At 37.1% G+C, this 19,979-nt stretch overlaps 1 protein-coding gene across 10 annotated transcripts in view; it reads left to right on the forward strand.

Moving 5' to 3' along the window:
- KDM4C (lysine demethylase 4C) overlaps positions 1 to 19,979 on the forward strand; it is a 279,152-nt gene that overhangs the window by 40,498 nt on the left and 218,675 nt on the right. For all 10 annotated transcript variants that reach the window (XR_011137826.1, XR_011137825.1, XM_068927788.1 and 7 more), the window contains one exon: positions 2,866 to 3,059. Coding sequence is in view for 8 of the 10 variants with exons in the window: in XM_068927788.1 (XP_068783889.1) it covers positions 2,866 to 3,059 (194 nt within the window). In the remaining 2 variants the exon portion in view is untranslated. The remainder of the gene's footprint in view (positions 1 to 2,865; positions 3,060 to 19,979) is intronic.

Consider the following 19,979-nt stretch of genomic DNA (forward strand, 5'->3'; position numbering starts at 1 on the left):
TCCCCTTGAAACAATTGTAAACCAATATTCTGATATAGTCTAGAATCAGAATTAATATTTGTTATTTTCCTAACACTGAATAGATTGTAATGGCTAGTTAGCATTTTGTGTTTTTAAGAAACTACCAGCTAAACTTTGAGATCAAGTAGTATGTGTACTGTTGCTTTAATGCTGATTATTAAATATAAAATACCCTTCTAGGATATACTTTTGAGAAGTATTTTTGAGAAATGCTTTTACATATTGACTTTTAAAGTACTTTTTTAAAGCTCCTGTGATTTTTATAGTCTGCAGTGCGAATGTAAAGTTTAAAAACAGTTGCGTAAGTATGGCTAAAGTTTGAACCATATTGTATTAAAAATTAATACAAATGTTTGTGTAGTGTTTTGCAATACCAAAAAAGGTAGTGTCAATGAGACAAAGTAACAGCTTGTAATAAGCTAGACATAAAACTTTTTTTTTAAGATCAAGGAATATGGAAAGCATTAAAACTAGTGTGATTTTAATGTTTCAACCCAACTGAGCATGGCCTCTAAAGGCAGAGCTTCTACAGCTTGTCTAAAGTAATCTTTAGGAAATGGCTCATGTTTCTTGTAGAGGTTATTTTATATGTTCTCTGTCTTGAAACAACTTAGTTTCCTGTTCATTGGATGCCTGGCTTTTGTATCAGGGACAAAATACTAGCAGTGTGTTTGTTTGCTGACTAATAGTAACTTAACATGGGGTGTAAAAATTAGATGTGGTGTTTAAAAAATAAAAAATAAAATATTTTTTTCTCCTAACATTTACTTAAGTGTTGGAAGCAGAGGGTAAGATTTCAGGATATTATGGTTGCTAAAAGCTTTCTTGTATTAAAAAAAGCGACTTGACAAATCAATGAGTAAAAAGCCTGTTGGGACCTGTTAAGTACAACTTTACCACCTCTGTCTGGAGAAACCTTCAATCTGCAAATTACTGGACGCTGGAAGGGTATTCTGGAAAAGTATTACTATGTTTACCCTATATATCCTGTTTTTGGACACTTCTCTAGATGTCTGCTTTTGGCTACTGTCAGAAAGTGGATACTGAGTTGATTAACAGTTGATTTTTATCTGGTGTATTTGTTCTTGTGTTATAACGTTATGTAAGTACCTTTATGTCTCCATGGTTAAGTCGTTGCCCTCATTTTTTCCATACTGAGCAGATATCTAGTCTTTTTGTTGTATGTCTAATAGCTACACTTTGGTTCTCCAAATGACTGTGCAAAATCTGCGAACAAAAATCTATGTGTTTTTTCAAGTAAATCTATGAATTAGTTTGAAGAATAATTAATTTAAAATTCTTTCTTAAAACAAATTTTACCTGATAACTTTTTTGCCTTGCTGGCAGTTATGATTTTGAGATTTGAAAGCTGCAAATTTTACCAGCATCTATTTAAAATCATCTTTGTTTAGTTTTTTGCTCTGATAATGCTTATCATATTGGTTTTTTTTAGTTTAAATGCCCTTTCTGTCACATGAATGCCTCAAATCTAAAGCTCTCGTTAAAAAGTGAAAAATGTTATCTGGAGTTAACTCGTTCTATAAGTACAGCTCCTATGTTCCAATTCCCAGACAACTTACGGATAGCTTTTCTTTTTAAATAAAATAGTCCCTGCCGCTAGAGGTGGTTCTTTGACTGAAAGTTTGAAATTCATACAGAAGTTACTGTCTTGTGCATCAGTTCTGGTTGCTGCACGCATAACATACTTGATATAAAATCTCAGAAAGCAAGGAAATGAAGACTGAGAGTTTTATCAGGCATTATTTCTTCCTTTACTTTGGACATAACTTTCTTTACCACCTGTTCAACTGCCATATATTACCATGTTTCTTAGTCCTAATCTACTGAGTTAGGACTGCAGTCTGCCAGCAACCGATTCCCCAGACCTGAGGAGTAAGATTACGAGAACTGTGCAGCATATCAGTGTAGGGTTGCGGCAGGGGAAGAGATGGTGGTTAATAACATATTTTAGTGCTGTAGTCTCAATAAGATGAGTTACCTGAATTGAGTTTACAATGGTTTTGCTTATCTATCTTGTTTTTTTTTTCTGACTATCTGTGCACCTGGTAATGCCTTTCCTGGAGGTGGTAATGATTGCAGTTACAATGAAGTGTAATCTCTTTCTCTTCACTTTTGTAGCTTAGCTCTTGGCTCTACTGATTTTTACATGCTGTATGACCTGAGATTAGTACTGCACTTTGTAGGTGAATCTGAAATTCAACAAAAACTACGTGCAGGGCTTTTATTACACAGGAAAAACAGCAGAAATCCTGGGGAATCACTAGATTTCTTCTGAAGTGCTCTGTTGTGCAATTTTTCATTACTTTTAGAAATATCTCTGAAGTGATGCAATGGTTTTATTTATCATACTTTTCACAGCATACGGTAAACTTACAGAGGAAAGATACCATTTGTTAAGTGTTTTTCATACAGTGTAGTATTACTTTAGAAGTAGTTTAAAAGCATAGATAGGCCTGGTGAAACTTAATGGCTTATAGCTATTCACTGATCAAAGATTTTTGTCTGCTGCTGTTATTTATGTTGTGGATGGAGTTCTAATCCTTTTTAGAATTAGTATATTAAGTCTTAGCAAATATGAAGCTCTATACGTTTTCTGCTCTGAATATCTTAGAGTTAGAACCTGATCTAAATCCTATTCAAGGTCAAGAGTTTTTTTTTTTTTCAGGTAATTTCAGCAGTCTCCCAAAGTATTTACAAATTTGTTTTAATCTGCAGTTCCTTGAAATTCTAGGGGAGGCATGTATCTTTTGAGTGAGACTATTACGTAAGGTTGCATTACTTTAGTTAATTGTTATTAATGCTTTTGTTATGTGTCTTTTTCAGGACATTGAGGAATGGAATATTGCCCATCTTAATACAATATTGGATGTTGTAGGAGAAGACTGTGGAATTTCTATTGAGGGTGTAAATACCCCATATCTCTATTTTGGCATGTGGAAAACAACATTTGCATGGCACACTGAAGACATGGATCTCTACAGTATTAATTATCTTCATTTTGGGGAGCCAAAGTCATGGCAAGTTTAAATTTTTATGAAAGTTCATTTCCTGTTTCTGTTTTTTTTTGATCTGACTAAAGCAAACAGTTGAGGTAGAATTGCTTCAGAGTGATAGGCCAAGATAGTCTTATTCATTGAGAATGCTATCATACAGGTGACATTTGTCAGGGTAGAGAACACCTCAGTAACTCATATTGTTATTTTAAAGGAGAAGACTGAAAAGTATACAGGGCTTGTTTGAGTTCAACAGAAGAAAGTAGTAATGAATTAGTATCAGAAGCTTACTGAGTTGGGAACCCCTCATACTATTTGAGAGAAATCTTCTAAGGCCTCTTTAAAATCAGTCTCTCATGTTCAGTTCACGTAAAAGTGTGACTAGTCCTTTGAGATTGCTTATGTGCTTTATATTATACATATACATGCACTGAATCAGGTGTATTCTCTGCTGTTACTTGGTAGCCCAAGTAGGAGAGGAGACTTAATGTTGAAGGTACTGTTGAAATATGAGCCTTCTGTCCTTTTCCCCATAAACTTAGATTTTTAATTGAACAGCCTTTTATTTACTGGAGAGAAGTAAATCAAATATTTCACAGATACGCATAGATACGTAAGTATACCGATGAGAGTAATGTTTTTGTACTGATCAGAAAATCTTTTAAAAATAGTTAAGAAAAGACTTTATAAACATTAGAAAGATGTATGAAAGACAGACATGTAGTCCTTATGTCCTGGCACTTTCTAGTCATCCAAACTGTATGGGGAATTTTGTAGCTGATATTTCTTTCAGGCATTATTAGATTTATATTGATTATTTTTTATATCCATACAAAAGAGAAAGACCTATGCAACCTCATATATTTAAACGGCAAATCAAAAATATAATTTTTGTGATTGTGTTGTTATAAAGAATGTGGTAAATTGGCCAGCTGCTTGTTCCTACGTAACTGCGTTATGCTTACCTGCTCTTCCTGTACAGTGAATCTCTTGTGTTTAGACAGAGAAGGTAAACAAGGCCTACTGGAGTAATGCAAGTCAATTTTACATTGAGTAAGAATATTTTGTCTCTGGAAATTGCTGCTTTGATAGATTTGAGCATTCTAACAGAGAGAGTCTTCTCAAGCACAGGAATGATAGCTGTGTTAAAAATGGATGCAAAGATCAGGCAATTCCAAAACTTGTAAGACTCTAAGTGCAATTTAACTAAAGCAATGATAGCACCAAAAATGTTTTATATTCTTAGAAATTTTATGGTACTATTTAAAAAAAACCTCACTGAATATTGCAAAATTTGAAGTGATTGAGGCATTAATGTAAGGCTTAAAGCCCACAAACACAGTGGATCAGAGCTGAGAACTTGTTTTGAATTAATTTGAAGAAGTTATGAGTTGATAAAATGATAAATACTTTTCTAGTTTATGGATATTTGCTTACACTTCTAGATAAGCAAAGTCACTAAACAGTCTCTGTTACACCCTTTGAAGTAGTAGTCGTGGATACTAATTCCTTTTCAAGTCTTTCCTGAACCATATTGGTCCATATTACAGATGTACTAGAGGAAAGGAAAAATATCCTGGATTAAGACAAAATGGAGGTATTGCCATTTTAAAATGAACGTTACCAGTGCAAATTAGTATTCCTTGCAGTGTTCGCAGTCAACACGAGAATCTCTGAAGTTAACTAGGTATTGTTGGGAAGTGTACTGAAAGAAAAGTCCAAAAGTTGTGTTTGTTTTTATGCACATGCTCTTACAGGAAGAATGCTGTAATAATTTCTGCTAGTGCTGTTCCAGTGTCAGTAAAATGTAGCAGATGTTAACATACTAGTGTAATACTTTCTTCTAAGAAGTGGAGGATGAGTTGAATCTTAGGATAAAGGCAGTAAAGATCTTATCAACTCTGTTAAAAATTTAAAATGGCAGACAAGTGCTTCCTTAGTGAGCTGAAACAGTCTGGCATGCACAGTAATACTTTTCTCCTTAATTTTTCTGGGTATGCATGTAGTTCTTCAAGACAGTCACATCAGTTTTATGGAGAACTGAGAAAAGCATGATGGGTGGAATATTTTCTATGTGCTGTGAAAAGAGAATCACTCCCTCCTGGAAGCCCAGACTTGCAGACAACAGCTAAAACTGACTGCTATGGAATTTGGAGTTTACTTGTGTTTAAGCATAGATTAACTTTCACTTATTTGTATTCTCTGTGCGGTTTCACCATCAACAGTTATGCAAAGAAACTTATTTGTGTATATTTTGTATACCGATTCCTCCATTGACTCCCTCATATGAAACATCGGAAAAAGCGTGTCTGATAAGTTTGCCAGACCATAAATATGGATGTTTGTTCGTGTATGTATCTATATATTTGGTTAATGCATTTTTTTTGCTTTTTATATTACTTTCTACTTGCAAAAAACTGTTAAAAACAGAAAATATGAAAGACAAAAAGGAATTAACAAAAGTACAAAAGTAAAGTCCTAATAAACAGTAAAATATGGGGAGAGAAAAGAGAGACGGATGTAGTGACGCAAGATTTGATGGAAAAGGGAATAGAATCCATTATAATTGCTGGCTGGCAGGCAGAATTTTTATTACAACTTTCCCTCTATATTTTTTCAGAGGGAGGGAGGAAAACATCTTGAAGATGATACCTCATTTTACAGCACAGTTTGTTAGAAAAAGTCTTTCTTGCCATGAAGAATCATTGGAGTGATTGATGATTTACGTAATTTATTCAGTTTGTTGCTGATATTTATTTCATGACAGTATCTCTGGGCTGCTTGTTACTACTAAAAATTTCTTCACTGTGCCATTTGTTCTTAAATATTTTCTTCTTCCATTGTACTTATTTCAGGGTTTTAGGCCCAGGCTAAAGAGAATTTATTTGTCTCACTTAATAATTTGAGGAATTTTGTTCTATGTGCTGGAACTGCTCTTCAAAATTAATGCTTTGTAGAAAACAAATTTTAGTATGTAATAGCAAAAACAATGCTAGATTACTAGTTTTGTGGTATGTGTATTGGATTCGTACATAAGATATAGATAATGATTCAGGTTATATTATAGGTTTATAAACTCAAAAATCTGTATAAGTTGTTTACATTTTGAAAGAAATTTCTAAGGGTAGTAACTATCTGAAAGCAGTGCTTGTTCTTTGCTGTTTATCTGACTCATATGAAGTATAGTACTGTTGATAGGAATTTCTTACCTCTTGAAGGATTAAGATGCTATAAATCTGCTTGAAGGAATATTAATACTGAATATGTGAAGGTGTTTATTAAGAAGGCCCAAAGCAATTATTTTCATGGCATTATGGGTATCTGAAATATAATAATAATTGGACTCATTTATTCTTATTTTTGTTGCAGAAAAAGAGTAAGGATGTATGGAGAATATATTTAGTGTTTTATTTTAGACTGCAATATTTTTTAAATTGTGCTCATTTTTTTCACCATTTATATCTTATGGTGGACATATACATTTTTTTCCATACAAAGAATCTGAACATTTACTCACTCTTATAAAGTACATTGCACAAATGTGCACAGCAGTACAAACAGATACTCTGTGTATCAATTTTTGAGGATATTGTCTGTGACATTCCCTCTGGTCTTCAATGGTCACTTAACTCTTATGAACCAACTGGAAATGGCAAGGGATAATATATTGTATTTAGAAAAACCTCAGGTAGTGGTACAGTTCATAACCTATCACAGAAAACCTTACAGGGAGAAATGAGAAATTCTCTTACAGAGAGAAATATATGCTGCAGAAAGGGAAGATGATTACATTGCTGTGGTAATGTCAAGGCAGAAAGGCCAGATTGTTAAGCGAGAACTTAGTCAAAATTAGAGGAATAAGGGAAGTAAGGCTGCACCCAGCAGTTTAGTGGTTAGATTCAAAGGAGCAGAGTGAAAAGAATCCGTGGTTAAGCTTAAAATAAAGCAGGCGATTAAGGTTCAGGTATTATCTATTCCAGAGTAAGTGGACATAGGTTAGTGAGAAGTCCAGCCTTCTTGAGACTGCTTAAAGTTCTGCCACATGCAGCTATACTATTGCCTCTTGGTTAACGTGGCTAGAATGTGTGGTTATGGATTTGCCAGGGTGGAATGTGTACCAACACCTGATGATCTTCCCTTATTAAGGGGAAAGGTGAGGAAAGATATAGGTGTTGCACATTGTGGAAGGCTTTAAAGCACAATTTCATGTGAAATTCAGATTTTGAATGCCAGTAGTAGAGAAAGTAGTCATGAGGTTATGCTTATGGTGGGATTAAATGGTTGGGTCCTGATATTAATATTAGATAAAATTATGTGCAAAAAGAAGTAGCAGAAAGCATACTCGGACTGATGCTAACACTGTATGATTTTAAAACAAACACGGTAATCAAGTAGCTGATGTAAAAGAGATTCAGCTGGAGTGTAAAGATTCTTTCAGGGTTTTCCTTGGTTTCATTAGTAGGATTTTCAGGGTGATCAGCAGCTAACAAAGACTGATCAAGATTTAGGCAGGTAGTAGAGAGGTCAGCATGAGTGTAAGTTTGTTGCCGTCTTTTCACATAATATTTCAAATTATACCATTGACAAAAATGACGTATTTCTTAGTTATGTTTTACGACTAAGAAAAGTAGGCAAAGAAAACAGCAAAGGTCAAACATTTTAGTGTGGAAAGTAGGAGTGAAATATAGAACTTCCATGGCAAGTGGGGGAGATGTTTTTGCTTAAATTGGGAGAGGAGAGTATTAGCTACACTGAGTTGTTGAAAACAATCAGAAAAGTTAGCATCAGAAGATAGTTCCAATAAAAAAGGAGTTATCATTAGAAACAAATGGTATACAGGTTTGTCAGCAGTGGAAAAGGTTCATCACTGCACTTGAAAGCAAACAAGCATTTGGGATTGTTGCCGATAAAGTGGGATAATTTTGCTGAGGAAGATGTGGCAATTAGTGATGAGACTAGGATAGGTAGTCTAATAACAAGGATGGTATTAAAGGCTATTCTGAAAATGGCGAGGAAGAAGGGGAGTTGTATAATGACAACAACGCTTCTGAGGAGTGAAGACAGGGAAAGTAAAACTTGATTTTGGATTTTGGAAGGCGGTCTGGAGAGAAGAGGTACTTTTGCAGTGCAAGAGGATTTACTTTTTTGAAATTATTTATATTTTAAAAATCCATTATTTATTAAATTTATATATACTAAATATGAACTTCCTAAATAGATTGTAAAGCAAGCTAGTGTTGCTTGTTAGGACTCGCAAGGGATTCTGAGCTCTGTGTTTGGAATTAGAGAGCATTACTTTGTTGTAACCTGGAGTTATGAACTGTAAAACCACTGAATTACACTTATTGTGAACAAATTACAGTTATAGGTTTAGTTTAACAACATTTTATTGATTTAAAGCTTTGAAATATTTTAAATAGTAATTAGCACAAAATAATCCTCAGCTGTTGTTCCCCTGTCAATACATAACAAGGGCTTCAGAATAGTAGCTTGGTAAAATATTTAGTGTAACATAGAATTAGCTTGCACCTGGTGGCGTTATCCATTATCACTGCATGTATCTGGCTTAGTAAGAACAGAACTCCATGTTTGCCATCCTATTTCTTGTCACTGAGATAAGAATAACGGGGTGAATACAAGGGGCTGCTTGTCCAATGATCATCTTGCTGTTTAGATAGGTATTTTTCTGAACACTGAAGCTTTGATTCTTTATTTTTGAAGTGCTTTTACATTACATGGAATAATGCTGTTCTAAAAGCTGTTTACTTGTAAAACAAAATTTACTCAGCACCTTACTAGTTTTCCTTCTATCTATAGTAATCTAATGGCACAGCATGTTGAAAATTATGTGAAAAGTAAGTGGATTCAGGTTAAGCTTCAAATTTAACTACTGCCTACACTTAAGAAATTCTACGGTGGTAAATAACCAGTTACCATATAGCCCAAAAAGCAGAATGAGTGACATAACCTTCCAGACGATTTCTGTTGTTTGCAGGGTACAAGCTGTAAAATGAAGTGTTGAAGAGCAGTGTCTGTGAAGTCACCAGAAAGACCGAAAAGACTGTACAGACTACTAATTATGTGGAATTTTCCATGCTAGGCTTTGCAGTCTTTTTCTTGATGATGCTAAGTATCAGTCAAGATGAACTTTTTTCTTCAATTTTTTTTTATAAGAGCTAATATGAGTTTCATTTTTTGTATTCTCAAAACAAAACCATACACTAAACAAAGAGGAAGATAAGTATATGAGTACTTTGGCTCCTTCTTTCCTGACTGTGGACACCTTAAATGAATGCATGTGTTGGAGCAATATTGTATCTTTCTGTGCTTCTTATGTATTTCTGTATAGATGTTTTTTTCTTCACACTTATGCTCATAGTGTGGTTGAGTGGCTGGTGCAAAATCTGTGGAGGCTTTGCTTTGAAGAAGCTTCATGCTTAATTAAATCTTTAGAATTTTTACAAACAAATGGGATACTTCCCTGAGAATTGATGCATTTCTCTGGACTCTGATTTCTCTTTTAATTTTCATAATGAACTTGACTTTTCTGTTCTTATAAGAAGTTAAGAAGTAACGATATAGGCAAGCGTAAGCTGATTCTTATGCAAACATCAAAAATTCTACAGGTGAAGTAAGGGGAAACTTTTTTCTTTTTAACTGTCCTTAGGGGCAAATCATTCATCAGCTGGGCAAACAAACATTTTATGAAATGATAGTTAGTTGTGTATAGTAATTGACCTGTGAATTTCTGTGAAGGTTATACACTCCTACGTATGGTCTGGGCTTGTAGCCTATGGTATAGGGAGACTATAGAGAAGATAGGATCAAACACTTTTCAGTGAGGCAGAGGCATAACAAAGGACAAGTAAGAATAATCACAAGTTTCAAGTAGGGAAATTCCAATTGGATATAGGAGAAAAAAATTCACAATGAGATTGGGACAGATTGCTTAGGGAGGCTGCTGATCTAACTTTAATGTTAGCCATACTTTGAGCAGACTATTGGACTAGATGGCATTCAGAGGTTGCTTCTAACCTGAACTTTTCTGTCATTCTGCTACTGAATTTCAAACATGGAAAGTTTTTTTGCGAGATGTATGGAATAATTTTCAAAATACAGTCCAAACCAAATCTTTACCTGTCTATAGCACTATAAGCTAACAGGTAAAGTTGTTTTCAGTTCAGCTGCAAACATTTGTAGCCTGTTTCTTTCTAGTTTCTATCTACTTACATGTTTTTAACCAACGTTTTTCTTAATCTGCATTCTTAGAAATATAAAGCCCTTGAAAATACTGGCGTATTTTGAAGCTGGAAGTAGCCTCACAATCACAGGCCTTGGATCTCCTGGGGGACTTCAACCACCCTGACATCTGCTGGGAAGAGAGAGCACAGCTAGGCACAAACAGTCGAGGAGGTTCCTGCAGAGCACTGATGATAATTTCTTGACGCAGGTGGTGGAGACGCCAACGAGGAGAGGTGTGCTGCTGGACCTTGTACTAACGAACAAAGAAGGTCTAGTTGGAGAGGTGAAGGTTGGGGGCAGCCTTGGCTGCAGTGACCATGAGATGGTGGAGTTCAGGATCCTCCGAGGAGGGAGCAGGGCAATGAGTAGGATTGCAACGCTGGACTTGAGGAGAGCTAACTTTGGCCTCTTGAGGGGCCTACTTAGGGGAATCTCCTGGGGTAGGGCCCTAGAAGGAAGAGGGGTCCAAGAAAGCTGGTTAATATTCAAGCGTCACTTCCTCCAGGCTCAGGATCAGTGCATCCCTCTGAGGAAGAAGTCGAGCAAAGTGGGCAGGAGACCTGCATGGGTGAGCAAGGAACTCCTGGCCAAACTCCAGCAGAAGAAGGAAGTCTACAGAATGTGGAAAAGGGGACAGGCCACTTGGGAGGAATACAGGGACATTGTCAGAGCGTGCAGGGATGCGACAAGGAAGGCTAAGGCCCAGTTGGAATTAAATCTGGCAAGGGATGTCAAGGACAACAAGAAGGCCTTCTTCAAATATATCAATAGCAAAAGGAAGAGTAGGGAAAACGTGGGCCCGCTGCTGAATGGGGCAGGTGCCCTGGTGACAAAAGATACAGAGAAGGCAGAGTTATTGAATGCTGCCTTTGTTTCAGTCTTCACTGCTAAGGCCAGTCCTGAGGAATTCCAGACCTTGGAGACAAGAGAGGAAGGCTGGAGAAAGGAAGACTCTCCCTTGGTTGAGGAGGATCAGGTTAGAGATCTTTTGTCCAAACTTGACATCCATAAATCCATGGGCCCCGATGGGATGCACCCACGAGTGCTGAGGGAGCTGGCGGATGTTATCGCTAGGCCACTCTCCATCATCTTTGAAAGGTCATGGCAATCAGGAGAGGTGCCTGAGGACTGGAAGAAAGCCAATGTCACGCCAGTCTTCCAAAAGGGCAAGAAGGAGGAGCCAGGAAACTGCAGGCCTGCCAGCCTCCCCTCCCTGCCTGGCAAGGTGATGGAACAGCTCCTCCTGGAGGTCCTCACTAAGCATGTGGAGGACAAGAAGGTGATCAGGAGTAGTCCGCATGGAGTCACCAAAGGGAAATCCTGCTTGACCAACCTGATAGCCTTCTCGGATGGAATGACTGGCTGGGGAGATGAGGGCAGAGCAGTGGATGTTGTCTGCCTGGACTTCAGCAAGGCTTTTGACACTGTCTCCCATCACATCCTTGTAGGTAAGCTCAGGAAGTGTGGGCTAGACGAGTGGACAGTGAGGTGGCTTGAGAAGTGGCTGGATGGCCGAGCTCAGAGGGTTGTGGTGAATGGCGCAGAGTCTAGTTGGAGGTCTGTAGCTAGGGGTGTCCCCCAGGGGTCAGTCCTGGGTCCAGTCTTGTTCAACCTGTTCATCCGTGACCTGGAGGAAGGGACAGAGTGCACCCTCAGCAAGTTTGCTGAGGATACTAAACTAGGAGGAATAGCTGATTCACCAGAGGGCTGTGCTGCCATTCAGAGGGACCTGGGCAGGCTGGAGAGGTGGGCGGAGAGGAACCTCCTGAAGTTCAACAAAGGCAAGTGCCAGGGTCCTGCTCCTGGGGAGGAAGAACCCCATGCACCAGGACAGGCTGGGGGCCGACCGGCTGGGAAGCAGCTCTGCAGAGAAGGACCTGGGAGTCCTGGTAGACAAGCTGATCATGAGCCAGCAATGTGCTGCTGTGGCCAAGAAGGCCAATGAGCACTGCCAGCAGATCGAGGGAGATGATCCTCTCCCTCTACTCTGCCACTCCTTTGTTGGCGGAGAGAAAGGGGGGGGGGGCACACTTGGAGTGCTGGCTCCAGTCCTGGGGTCTCCAGTGCAAGAGAGATAAGGCCCTGCTAGAACAAGTCCAGCAAAGGGCTGCAAAGATGATGGGGAGACTGGGGTATCTCTCATAAGGAAAGGCTGAGGGAGCTGGGCCTGTTCAGCCTGGAGAAGAGAAGACTGAGAGGCGATCTCATCAACGTGTACAAGTATCTGAAGGGGGGTGTCGAGAGGATGGGGCCAATCTCTTCTCGTTGGTGCCCAGCAACAGGCAGAGAGGCAACGGGCAGACACTGAACCACAGGAAGTTCCATCTGAACCTGAGGAAAAACTTCTTCACTGTGAGCGTGGCGGAGCCCTGGAACAGGTTGCCCAGAGAGGTTGTGGAGTCTCCATCCTTGGAGATATTCAAAACCTGCCTGGACGCCATCCTGTGCAGTGTGCTCTAGATGACCCTGCTTGACAAGCAGGAGGGTTGGACTAGATGATCTCCAGAGGTTCCTTCCAACCTCAACCGTTCTGTGATTCTGTGACGTGAAGGTGCTGAAGAAGCAAAGAGGAGATACTCCTTCTATGTACAAAAGAAATGGAACAACAAAGGTAGCAAAAGTAGAAGGGCTGTCCCATTTCTGTTAAATAACTTTCAACTCTGAATTTGAAGGTCAAGAAGAAGCTATGTGTTTTCCCTGACAGACAATTTTTGGATTATTAAGTTAATACTTTTCACAGGATCAAACAATTGATAGCAGGCTTTTGCACAGTGGAATGAAGTTATCAATTTTTGTATATGCTAAAAGCAAACAATATATGTGACCCTTTCTTTATTTTCGAATGACCTGGCATGTGATAAGTTAGAGAAACAAATTTTCCAAAGCTAATGATCAATCGACTGAATGACCTTGTCTGTTAATCTGTGGGTTTTGGTGTTTCCACTGAGACAGATGGAATGAACAGACTCGTTCAGAATTCACCTTTGTAGTATCAGGAGAATTCTAAATTTGAAGACTATACCACAAGAACTCTTCTGTTTTACAAAAAGTAACTTCTTTGGCTCTGATATCTAGAACAGTGTTATTCATGTGGTGAAGGCTCATATAATTATTTTGAGAGGCATAGATTAAAAAAAAAACGCAAACTTTTATAAGACTGTCTAAATTTTTATACTCCCACCCATTATTGTAGTAAAATTGTTATAACTGCTTAGCTGTTTGTTTTCTTTAATGCATTTTACTGTGTAAGGTGGAATTCTTTGTGGTTTTTCCATTTATTCATAGCTTCAAATTTATTTTTTTTTAAGATTTAGATTTATTAAGTTTATTATTAATTTTCAGTGCTTTGCAGTGCAAAATGCTCTATTTTAGTTTAACTTCACAAGCTAGTCTACATTATTTGTATTGTAAGGAAAGCAAATTGTATTCACTATTTCTTGTCCTTTCTTTTATTCTAGACAATAGAGGGAGGTAAGGCAAAGAAGTGTGGAAACCAATATAGTGACTGAATTTACAGAATGTGTTGCTGATCCATGTAATACTTATAGGAAACCTGCTTTTCTAGCTAACCTGATGTATTTTTTATGACAAACACAGGCTATATTTTCTGTTCTTGGAAACTAGAGACTTGTCATCTCACGGTCAAGGTTCTCAGAGGCTGTTATTGCCAGCATTCTCCATCTTAAAAATGAAGTCAAAGGGTCTTTGGAAAAAGAAAAACAGCTTACATTTCAATGATCTTGGCATGCATGTATCTAAGATGTTATGAGGTCTGTGGTTTGGCCAGCTCTTGCACTATTGCTGACTCCTTGTTGAAGTGAGACCAGCTGCATTGGGTTTCAGAGAGGAGATTAAAGATAATAAAATGTTGTTTCCAAGTTCGCTAAGATCCCCTGCTTTTCTTACTATTCGAGTAAAATTCACTTTCTAGGGAAACATGCACACTAAATTCAAAGTGATGATTCATTGCAGCAGGATACTGTTGGCTGTTAGGCAGTGACACAATGAGGACTGTGCAATTCATAAAGCATGCTTTGGGTATTTGGTTTTGGCATTCTTTGCGGCTAGTGAAGGCATATTGACCTTTTTCATGTTTCTAACAGTTTCCATGACTGAGGATTATGATTTAATTTCCTTCTTGAATATATTTAAATTGATTTTCATGTTGGAACAAACTTGGAGATAGAGGTTTTTTGTGTAAGCGGTAGGATGATCTTTTCTGACTGGACACTTAAGACTTACAGTTTGTGTAGGATAGGCTGAAACCTTTTGAAATTCTGAAGCAATTCAGCTTAAAACTGCATTAGTAAGAATGTTAGCTAATGGCTTCTGATTCTTTTTATTTAAATACTGCTGAATGCTAAATACACATTAACCATAGCCAACATAAAGTCATACTTTTCTGCTTAATTAAAGACAGAATAGGTAGATACATAAAATTCACACTGAGTCTGAGCTATGACTTAAGGAAAAATGAAAGGCCTTTTGATACAGAGATAAAATACCACCTCCATATTTCTTATTAGCCATAAGAGTAGAGTATGTAGGATATTTTTTAAAAAATATCCTATGTAAAATACTATTTCAGAGAGCACAGTTGCACTAGACTTAATGTAATGCTGTACTTCGTTTTTCTAAGTGAATATAGCCATATTACTGTCTTAGAAATAAGGCAATATAGTTGTCGAAGGACTTAGTAAGTCGGGCCTGGAAAGTGTTTTGTTTTGATGCCTTCTTTTTTAAAAAGTTTTGGTAGCTTCAATAGGATAATTCTTATATATCTGTTTTTTATTCCTGGCCTTGCAGACACTGCAGTTGGTGAATTTGATGTGGTGCTGCTTTGCATCTTACTTTCTGATAAACTCTCAAGAAGATACCACAAAACAAATCACTTAAGTAATATGTTTTGCTGTTATCAATTGAGAAGCAACTTCAGATGAATTGATTATCTGTTCTGTGAAAACTTAGGGCTGACTCAGCAAAGAGAGTTAGGGTGATGAACTGTGATACCTTGCTTAACTTTTAGGCTGCTGTTCCCCAAGAGAAGTTCAGAACCCTGAATTAAGCTCTCAAGTTTTACACAGTTTAGATGTGTGAAACTAGGTGCGGCGAAGTGGGCTACATTGCAGCCGGCTTGCTGAATTTGGAAAGTTGTTGAACTTGACCAGTAGGCAATTCTGAAAAGAGAGAAATGTTTGATATTTTCGGGCTTAGTCATCTAACATTGAGCTGCGGGAACTGGAACTCAGATTCAGAAATATTTTCTGGAAGCCTTATTCCTAAATCATGTCACTGTAGCATGTGTGTAGCGCACTTTTTTTTAAAAGAAGGATAGATGCAAATTTATTTCGGAAAATTGCTTATTGATTAGAATCCAACAAAAAAGTGGGAATGTTATTTCAATTCCCTCTTTATTTCAGGAGTTGACACCCTGCCTCCTAGGAGTGTTCCCTAATCTTTAGGTTATGGGGATACAGTCTTCATATAACCTGTTGAAGCTCCACTGTTCCACACTGCAAGATTCATGGGAGCAAAGAAAGATCATGCAAGAGGGAAGATGTTTGTAAAAAAGGAAGAGAGGAGTCTTGCATCTGCTACCAGGAAGTTTCTATAATTTCCATTAGCTGGTCATTAGATCAGTGAATAGACCCTAAAAGCAGGGAACAGAACCAAGATCTTGTGAGAATTTACTGGTTTTCAGTGCAACCTTTGGGGCAGGGGACAGGAGAGAAAAGCGTTTGTGTATCTTCCTTCCTCCAAACAAGTGATTCCTTTGAAAACCTCTCTGCCTGCTGTATGTATTTTTGTGTATTGTGGAGACATGACTAGGCTCTTACAAGACTTCACACTGAGAAACAAAACTAGTTCTTGAATTTATTTAGGTTAATGTCACAAACAGGCAAAGTAGTAGTATCTCAAATATGCAGTCCTGAGTAATATACAACGATTTAACCAATAGATGAACTTAAAATTGGCTTCTGGAGTTGGAAAGCTTGACTTCTTAAATGCTTGCAGGATGCAGTTGTGGAAAAGAGATGAAAATGTTTGAACCTAAAGTTTTCTTTAAAACTCAGCTAATGTAATGATTTTTCATATCTTGTTTTTTTTTTTTTTTTTGCCCTGGAGTTACATTGATGTGATAATATTTCTGATCAAAACTTATTTTGACATTTCTTCCCTGTCACTTCCTCAATCTGATTTTAATATGAGTGTAGAAATTTAACCTTTTAAACTTCCTTTTTAGATATCCATGAGCTTTGAGCATTTTTTCTTTTCATGACCTACATTCATTATCCAAACAGTCATGGTTATACCTTACACTGTTAAAGGGGAGAGGAAAAAGCATGAAGGTAATGAAAAATAAACAAAATTATCCATTGGTAATGCACTAGTGCTCCAATGGTCATGCCCTCGTGTGTTTCAAAATATTTGTTGTCGGTTCAGATAGTTATTTTTAGGCCAGTTTTCCGTAAGCGTTGTTTGAATAATAGAATTATTCTGTATTGTGTGATGTTTCTGCAACAGTCTCTGAAATGGAAATATAAAAAAGTAGATGTTGCTGTGGTGACATTAAATGGTTTGCCTTGTGCTTTCTGAAAATTCTGTTAGTTACTCCTTCTTCTGAAGGTGGCCATTTTAATCTACAATTTCCTTTGAGTTAAGTGGTTTCTTCTGTGGTCCACATGCTTTTCATGAATATCTTTGAGTGAGGGACTAAATATTCTGTTCTCTAGTTAAAGGAAAAGGAACATTTTTCTTAGTGTGCTGCTATGTGTGTGCTTCTCAACGTAATATGCAAACATTCCTAATAAATCTCAGCTGTCTGTACTCATTTTTATTGACCGTTAATAAAACCTGTTTGTTTGTTTGTTTTGTTTTGTTTTGTTTTTGTTTTTTTAAACTGGTTTTTATTTGCCATGTGAAGTAAAATTATATTTTACTGTAACGGAAAAACTATTGTTATTTAGGGAGATAAAAAATAGATTCACTTTCGTAGAGCAGAAAGAAAACAATGTGAGGGTGGCAGTAGATCAAAGGTTATTAAGGTTTTGCTTCTGAGTATAAAGTCAATAGTGACCAAAGTAGTTACTACAATTATTAAGCAGCTATTTCAGCCAAGTTCCCAGTGGACCAGTTTTCCACGTGATAGAGTCTACTGTCTTAATTGTCACCAATTGTATTTTCTGAGCTAAAGACCTGACTGAGTGATTATGGGGAGTAGGCTAGACTATTGCCTGTTATTGCGTCCACAAGGGGTTTGAGGAATATACATAGGACAGAGAGCCTATATTGCTAACTAGTTCAAGGGTTAGGGTGGGTGTTTTTCCCTAAGCCTGAGATTTTATTAGGAAAAAAAAGGCTAAGAATTTGTTAGCTCACTTACATTACACTCGGAAATCATATGAAGTATTTAACCTTGAAAGTGTGATAGAAGTCTTAGGTATATATATACCTGTTTGTGAAACATAAATATGTTAAGTCAAGACTTTATTTATTTTTGTAATTATCTTATTGCCTGAACCCTTGCATTGCTGAATTATTGTGTCTTTCAGAGCAGATGCTCTTGAACAGTATTGAACATACGTGTGTACTGTAATTACGTAACCTGCCTTTGTAGTATGTATGGCTCTAGTGATGAACAGTGATGAACTCTTCAGTTTTTATCATACATCTGTCTTTTCAAGAGTTTATACAAATATATCTTCCTGAACTAATAAAATTAAAAGGTATATAGCATCAAAAATAATATATTTCTTTCCTTTTTCGTGTATTTCTGTTCAGTATCCAGGAGGCATTCTCTTTGCCTTGTAGTGATCTAGCATTTAACACCATCTGCATTTACTTTTAAAGAGGGCAGGATTTGGCCTTAAGATTTGAGAAATCAAACATTAGTGGCTTTTTGGTAATGTGGCTAAAAGAGGTATGCCACAAGCTTTCTAAAAGCTGTAACACTGCAGCTGCAGAGGAGAGATCAGTGAAGGAAAGAGTGCTTTGTGCCTACTTTCGGAATTTCTGTGCTCCTTCAGCCTTTTCTCTTCCATATTTTCGTTGACTTATGTCTGAGTTAGGGTTTGGTTTTTTGTTTAATCTTCTGTACGGTAGACCAAGGATGTGATAAGATTCACGTTGACGTAATTTGATTGGTATCCAAGGCAGCTGCTCATGTATTATGAAACTCTGTTTTCTAATAAATTGTACTTGAAACCAAGGAAAGTCATTAGCCTGGTGTCTGGAGAGTGAAACTGGATCCCTAATGTGGGGTACTACAAAGAGTTTCCTTTTTTGGTCTATTAACTATGAGAATAGGGCAATAGAGAAGAAACACAGGAGATCAAGGACTGGATGGTATCACCAAAAACAAGATAGTGGTGAAAGGGACTAACTTGAATTTAGTGAATAGCAACAGCTTGAAAGTTTTTAGATTTGTTAAATAAACAAATATGGCCTAGTTAAATCACATGTCTTGTCTTAGCTTTCCAAGTGATATATTGAGAGTTCAGTTGTCAAATTTTGCATTTTTGTGGTAAGGATAAATACCTACATGCCTGCATGTACAAGTGAAGGTATATGACCACGTATCGTCACAAAAATGTAGTAAATTGTACTGAGCAACTTTTTAGAAAGAATCCCAGACTAATTAGAGGCATGAAAAGCAAAGAAAGGTTTAATTAGACTTTTTTGTTACACGCACGTTGTCTCTTTTGGTTTTACTTTATGGAGTTGTGTAATTTAATGACATAGTACAATGCACTGCTATACATAGCAATTTGTCTGCCCTGGGCTGTGAAAGATGCAAACATTTTAGATTACTGTGTATACACTGATGCATATGTAATATGAGGTAGAGGACAGACATTTAAACAGTTTGGAAAGACAAATGGAGAGAAACAGAATTCATTTTGGGGGGGGATAATGAAATTCTGATTAAAACTGAAACAGTGAATGGAGTCAAGCTGAAAATCTCCTTTTGTTTAATATCACTTGCAGTGGGTTGTCAGTGAGCATGGGCTTTGTTACAGTTGTACTTGGAGCACTGACTTCTAGGATGGACGAACCTTTCTTCTAAGCAGCAGTTTTTCTTGTAGTATGCAGTAATGGTGTATGTGCGTGCACGTGCACATGGGTGTATGTCTGAGAGATAATGAGATGTTTCATTCTTGTAGAAAATCAGGGGTCTAGGATGCTTTACTTGGTTACTCAAATTGTAAATGTTAGTGAGTTGACAGGGGAGATGAATGAAATCTGCATTCACAGTACAGTGAAAGAAAATGAATGGTGACTTACTTTGAAAATGTGGCTTTGGACTGTGCGGTTATGCTAAATATGCATTTTCTCCTTTTCTGAACCATATTTTTTTATAAAGAAGATCCAACTCTGTTACGATATTAAAATGGAAATAGAGCTAGTTATATCATGTCCAAGCTATTGAAGTCAATTAATACAGACTAATGCATACAGCAAATGTATGAAGCACATTGCATATATGAATAATAAAATTGCAATTAATTTTTTATCTTCTGTATATGTTTAGAAAAGCAGAATGAAACTACGTCTTTTTGATAATCTAGAATTTTCTAGCTGTAGTAAACATTAAAAATAGCATGATGATGATTCCAGTCCTGTTATATTCTTACTGATTTGTTGGAAATAGGTTGTGAAATCTTCCAAAAATAGTTTATTGCAAGAGTAGAGTATTTCCAA

Source organism: Struthio camelus, chromosome Z, assembly GCF_040807025.1.
Source record: "Struthio camelus isolate bStrCam1 chromosome Z, bStrCam1.hap1, whole genome shotgun sequence".
Lineage (NCBI taxonomy): Eukaryota > Metazoa > Chordata > Aves > Struthioniformes > Struthionidae > Struthio > Struthio camelus.